The sequence below is a fragment of the Pantherophis guttatus genome, chromosome 4 (assembly GCF_059756535.1).
Source record: "Pantherophis guttatus breed Tessera chromosome 4, ASM5975653v1, whole genome shotgun sequence".
NCBI lineage: Eukaryota > Metazoa > Chordata > Lepidosauria > Squamata > Colubridae > Pantherophis > Pantherophis guttatus.
In genome coordinates, this window is record NC_142066.1 from 37,017,208 (window position 1) to 37,024,143 (window position 6,936).

At 34.4% G+C, this 6,936-nt stretch overlaps 1 protein-coding gene across 1 annotated transcript; it reads left to right on the top strand.

Moving 5' to 3' along the window:
* Window positions 1–1,160, top strand: LOC117668883 (olfactory receptor 14I1-like). The gene has a single exon (XM_034422936.1). The coding sequence runs from the start codon at window positions 1–3 to the stop codon at window positions 928–930; it is 930 nt and encodes a 309-aa protein (XP_034278827.1). The 3' UTR covers window positions 931–1,160.
* Window positions 1,161–6,936: the final 5,776 nt, after the last annotated feature.

Here is a 6,936-nt window from a genome sequence, read left to right on the forward strand (position 1 = left end):
ATGGAAAATGACACAACTGTGTTTCTTCTCTTGGAATTCTCAAAGATATGGGAAATTAAGATTATGTATTCAACTTTCTTCCTGCTATTGTATTTAATGACAATAACAGGAAACTTTTTGATCATCTCTGCAGTTGCTTTGGACTCCCACCTTTATACCCCCATGTACTTTTTCCTGATGAACTTAGCTCTGCAAGACATTGGTTCTGTTTCAGTCATCATTCCCAAAGCTGTTTTTAATTTACTGATGAATATCAGGTATATTTCCTATTCTGGATGTGTTGCTCAAGTCCTCTTGTTTGCTTTCTTTTTTGGTTGTGATATTCCCCTTCTTACTGTCATGGCATATGATCGGTTTGTTGCCATTTGCCATCCTTTGCGATATGAAATGATAATGAACAAAAGGGCCTGTACTAAAATGGTTGGCAGTGTGTGGATTGTCAGCTTCATTAATGCTGGGCTGCATACTATTGGAACTTTCACTAATAATTTCTGCTCTAATACAATCAATCAGTTCTATTGTGAAATCCCACAATTACTTAAGTTTGCCTGCTCAGATACATATGTAATTGAAATTGGATATATAATATTTATTATGATATTAGTATTTGGTTGCTTTATCTTCATCACTGTTACTTATGCACAGATCTTCTCTGTTGTTTCAAGAATCCCTTCTGTTCAGGGAAGGAAAAAGGCCTTCTCTACTTGTTTTCCCCACATCACTGTTTTCTCCATATTTTTGGTTGCCTCCTCATTTGCTTATCTGATTCCTCGACCTGACAAACCATCACACTTTGATTTTACTGTTACAATAACCTATTCTATTATTCCACCCATGTTGAACCCATTAATCTACAGCATGAGAAACAAGGACATCAAAGTTGCTCTTGCAAAAATCTTTACTCTGGGAATTAGGAAATGGATAGCATAATTGCAAACAGAGAATAAATATGAAGGAGAGGTTTAATGTGAATTCTAATATCCAGTTTCATACTCCTATTAGATTAAAATATTTGTTTTAGTACTAGAAAACAAAACAATGGATGTTAACTTTCCATTCTTAAATAAGAAATGAAACAATAAATGTATAAAAATCCTATGCCTGCACTTTTGTATGTATTTGTTGAGTTGTAGTTTTCAAATGTTTATGTCATACTGTGCATACAAAAAAAAAAAAAATAGTAGGGTTTTTTTCCCAGAATAATTGTATGCACAACATGGTTGTAAAGGAGAATCTATTTTCTGGATTTGCCCTATATTAACCTCCCACTTAAGAATACTTTTCCCTTTAATTTTCCCTCAGGCTTTATCCATATTCTGTCTATCTATATATGCCACTTTCTTTATGAGACAAAAATGTACTATGACTTTCTATTTTCAACATTCACAAGACCTTGAACAAGTATCCACTGACTTAGTCTAGGACCATAATTTTATTCTGTAGGGGAGCTTGAACCATTGTTGATATGAAAATCTCCCTTGAATCTTAAGCAATTTCTTTTATAACCCAAATTTTCAAAGATTCCTTTGAATCTTAACTAACTTTCTGCCAGGCCGGGCTATCAATATAATAATTTTAAATTGGGGTATTTTAAGTTTTTGGGGTTTTAAACTGGCCAAATCTATTTAATTATTTTAATTTTTAATCATTGTTGTGTCTTGTGTTTTTAAATTGGCTGTACACTGCCCTGAGTCCTTCGGGAGAAGGGCAGTATAGAAATAAAATTATTATTATTATTATTATTATTATTATTATTATTATTATTATTATTATTATTATTATTATTATTATTATTATCTAGAATTGACCCAGACATAATACAATCAGAAAAGCACAGAAAACTGGAACGCTTGTTTTTATTTTTCCTATCAGTGCTTGAGGAGACTTTTGTTTTACAAGATAAGGATAGGTAAGAACAAAGCAAACTCTGTCCTGAACCCATGCTTCTCTTGATTGGTCAGGGCCTTCTGGGAGGTATCATGTGGCTGGGTCTAAGGAATGGTTAATGCTTCTTTGTATTACAAGATAGTACCATATATCTTGGAGGAGGAGGTGCTGCACCCATTGAGGACTTTTGTTACAATTGACCATGATATCTTTGGTTCTAAACAACTTTGTGTCAGGAATGAGGTCACCTTTTTTGCCACGGTCTTTCTTCCATAGCCAGTAATTTTGGGGGGAAGTGTTGTAACCTGAGGGCCCTGAAATCTGGTTACATTAGGGCTCAGATCTCTCATCAGACCTTCTTAATGTCTACATAAACTCATTGACTTAGGTCAGGGGTATCAAACTTGATTTCATTGAGGGCCGCATAAGGGTAATGTTTGACCTTGGGGGACATGGGGGTATGGCCAGGGTGGGCATTGCCAGCTCGATGTCACTTGCGTCGGGGCGGCTGTGGTGATCCAAGTGCTCTGCCAATGAAAATGAGCTCCCAAGCTTTGTTTTTGCTGGCAGAGGCACCACGAGCCAGTCTTTTGCTGTTTCCAGGGTGGCTCCATGCCTAAGTAATCTGCTGGCCAGATCTGGCCCCTGGACCTTGAGTTTGACACCACTGACTTAGGTTGTTTGTCATCTTGTGATGAGTTATGATAGGAATGGTGATGATACCTAGCTATACATATAAATCCCTGACCAGATAGGTGATGTTGTTTTGATGGTGACCCAATGTTTAGAGGCTATGAGATTATGTATGGGGAGGAAACTTCAATTCAACCTTGGCAAAATGGAGTGTCTTTGGCTTTGGCTTTGGCTTTGGATGTAATGATATGATATCTTTGTCTCTCAATGGGATACAACAGATATGATACAAATTGTGGAGTCCTCCTGGACTTGGGAGACAATTGTGGCTAGAGAGGCCTTTTCACAGATTCATCTTTGTACATATATATTTTTCTTTGCAGATTAAATTGCTTGTATTCCCGGACCTGTAGGATTTACTTTCTCTCAGTTGCTTTCTCACTTGCTTTCTCTCCTTATTAGAGATAAGGAGAATCCAAGATCTCAGTGCCTTCCGCTGTGCCCTTAAAACCCATTTTTTCCAGCAAGCCGGGCTGGCTTAAGAAGAAATTTTTAAATGTTTTAATTGGTTTGTGATTTTTAATTTTTGGGCCAAATTTATATATATTTTAATTGTTTTTTAATATTTGTATTTCATGTTCTTAATTCTGGCTGTACACCACCCTGAGTCTTCAGGGAGAAGGGCGGTATATAAATTGGAAATAAAATAAAATAAAATAAGTTGTGCTTTGGTGACTTCCTTCCACACTGACTTATGCAATGTGTTCTACATGGAGCTTCCCTTAAAGACCATCTGGAAATTATAGTTGGTTTAGAATGCAGTACTGTGTGCAGTTCTGATCAATATTGTCAGTATTACAGTGTTGTTGTGTGAGCTGCATTATCTCTTCTTTCTGGTGCAATTCAGGGTTCACTTTTAAAGTCCATCATTGCAAAGAGCCAGGCTATCTGAGGAGCTACCTTTCCTTGTGGTTTTCTTTCAATTCCATTGTGTTAAGTACACAATGGGTATATTCCAACTCTCTTTGTTGCCATCTAGTGGAACTTTAAAAGTGTGACTTTATGTCTAACAGTGGTTGTTTTTGGTATATGTAAGGCAATCTAAATACATTTAAGTCCAGTTTGATTCCAACAGAAGGAGGTGGAAATTATTTTTGATGATTGAGCTGTTCAAATGTGTCTAATTCTATCTTCAACATATCTGTAAACCTATGTCCTAGTCAGGATTTAGTTGAGCTTCAGGAAATATGTTCCCTAGGAAGAAAATAGAAAAAGATACAGTAGTCTCCTGACTATTTAGACTATTGGCTAAATGCTAGGCTTATTTTCTTGAATAACAAACTTCTGAAATACATTGATTCTAGAGCTTATTGTGTTAATTAGGAAAAGCAAAACAAAAAGAAATGTGAAGAAGGGAAAAATGACCCTTGAGGTTGTTCTAATCAACTGTTCAGGACCCCCGGGAACTAAATGAGTCTCTGATTAGGCATAGAAGACCTGATAAAACTACACTAATGCAGAAGACCATTTAAAACCAATATTTATAGTGCAAAGTAGATATATAACAATCAGTTTCAAAGGAGGAATCTTCCAGGAACAGGAAAATGAGTATCTAATATGTGAAAATCAGATTAAAAGAGGAAAGTAAGCTAATTTCTTTTCCACTTTTACCTCCTTTCCTTCATCTTCATACATTCATATTCTACAGTTATTCATATTCTATTGCTATCTATAAATCTATTCATTCAGCATTTTCTTTATAAATTCCCCACATTTTTTTTCTTCTTCTTCCAGAGGAATCTCTTGGAATGGGATAAGAGATCTCCATATTTCGGGTTTGTGAAGGGTCCCCGTTTCCCACTCTCAATTCAGATCTTTCCACTTCTCTTCCAATATGGAGGCTGCTGGGATCAGGACCTGTTCAGATATATTTCAACATCTCTTTCAACTATAAAATGAATTATGGTACTCAAATTGTAGAAAAGCCAAATTAATTTAAATAAGTTTACATCTTTATTCTCTTTAGAACTATGTCCTGTTATTTTTGTTTACTTCTTCATTTGCTTACCTGAAGACTCCAACTGATAAGCCAACCCACTTTGATTTTGCAATTACCATCATGTATTCTATGATTCCACCCATGTTAAATCCATTAATATACATCTTGAGAAACAAAGACAACAAAATTGCTCTTTCAAAGCTTTTTGATCTGAGGATTTTCATTTTAATTGGCAAGAATTAGGAGCAGACATATAAAGAATTAGGCATAATATGAAACCTATTTTATAGTTTCTCATTGGGGAGGGGGGAGATTGAATTGTCCTAAAACTGAAAGAATGTTACATCCAACTGCCAAGATGGTGGAAGCCATGGCTGGAGTTCCAGATTCCAAAGGATCCATGGCAGGGGTGGGATTCTACCTGTTTGGGTGAACTGATAGCTCCAACGATCAGTTGGGAGCGATCCGGTTCTCTCTGATGATCAGGTCAGCCTTCCCATCTGCAAAGTGTGCAATCACAGAATTGGTTGTTAAACCAGCAGCATCCCACCACAAGAAGAAGGATGAAGGTCCCTAAGGCCACTGAGGTAAAAGAAGAGTCTGAAGAAAACAGCTAGAAGAATGATATGTAGCATTGGATTCTAGATGATGGTAGAACTGGTTTCACATGGCTCTGGTGCTGAAAACTGGTCCAGTGAATATTAAGCAGAGAAGCTTTGAGCATTTCTAAATTTGTTGACAAGTAAATATGGAGGAAGGAAGAAACAAGCAATGAAGCTTTTTATTATTATTATAAACAAAGTAGTCAGATTTTAAGTGATTTAATTAAATTATAAGTTTTATATTGTTTGATATTGGTGTACATATTTATGTTTAGTCACTACACAGGGGAGAGAGAGAGAGAGAGAAATATTGATTGATGTATAGAAACATGTTAATGGTGTTAAAATTGAAAGGAAAGGAGAATTACAGTGACTAATAAAAAATGTATGTAAAGAAATCAATGACAAGGTGGGTATTACCTATAATAGATTTTTCTTATGAAAAATGGTTTCTGTTGGCAGATTGGAATAGAGTAATTTCTTGACAACTGAATAGAATGTAGAGAGAAAACTCAAGATTTTGGGTAATATCAAGAGAAAAAAAAGATCTAAAGGAATTTCCAAATTGGAAAAATAAAAAATAAAAACTTGTAACCAAAGAGAAACCTTCATCCATCTTCACTGTTTCCTAGAATGGATAAGTGGATGTGTGTGTTTGTGTTTTTTTCAGCAAAAGTTAGAAGAGATGTCACTATTTAGGTCTCAGTGCTTCTAGGGTACTGACATTTAAATATTAAATAAAGTGCAAGGTGATTGCTTGGCCTTCAAGAAGATTCAATAGTCTCCTGAATTAGTAGCTAAATCATAATCTTAACTTGAATAACAATTTCCAGAATTACATTGATTCTAGTGTGTATTATTACTTAATTAGGAAAAGCAATGAAAAATGAAAAGGGGGAAAATGCTCCTGGAGGTTATTTTAATCAACTGTGCAGGACCCCTGGGGACTTAAACAAGTATCTGATTAGGCACAGAAGACCTGATAAAACTATCCTGATTTAGAAAATAATTTAAAAGCAATATTTATAGATGGAAAATACATGCAAGAGTTTCCAGGAACATATGAAAATAATTACCTAATAGCTGAAAATCAAATTAGAATAGGAAGGTAAACTGATTTATTTTCCCACTTCCTTCTTCATCTATTCATATTTTATGGCTGTCTATCTATCTATATGCGTTATTAGATTACATACATTATATCTTTATTCTCTTCAGAAATATTTCTGTTTTATGTAATAGGAACTCCAATAGGTTATGAATTTTATTAAATTTGAATCCTACATATTTTTTTATAAATGTTTGATTAACCTATGAGTCAGATGCAGGGAAATCAAAAAGACACTTTCTTTCTTTGAAGTTTTTTCAAGGCCGTTTATAGAGAAAAGTTAACGATTATTAAGATGATGTGATTAATTAATTTCATGAAGCTATTCATAAGCTGGTGAGAAATAATTTGTTCCTATAGCTTTTAATTTTATTTCCATATGCATAAATTTTTAGTTATCTTATTTATTATTTAAAAGAATTTTACATGAGTTTCTCCAATGTAATTCAGAATTGTAAGTGCTAACATGAGACATGAATGCTATTTGATAAAATTAATGGATTCCAAAACCCTAAACTTTAAATTAATGTAAGACAATTGAAGTAATAAAACAAAGATGCATATGTTTGGGACTGTTTATAAGTATTTAGAAAAATATGTTTCTGTTTAATTTTCCATGAACCAGAATTTGCTATTCAAATGTTCTCAAGAGAAACATTTTAATCAATCACTCTTCTCTTATAGGTTCTGATGCTTGTGACAAAACA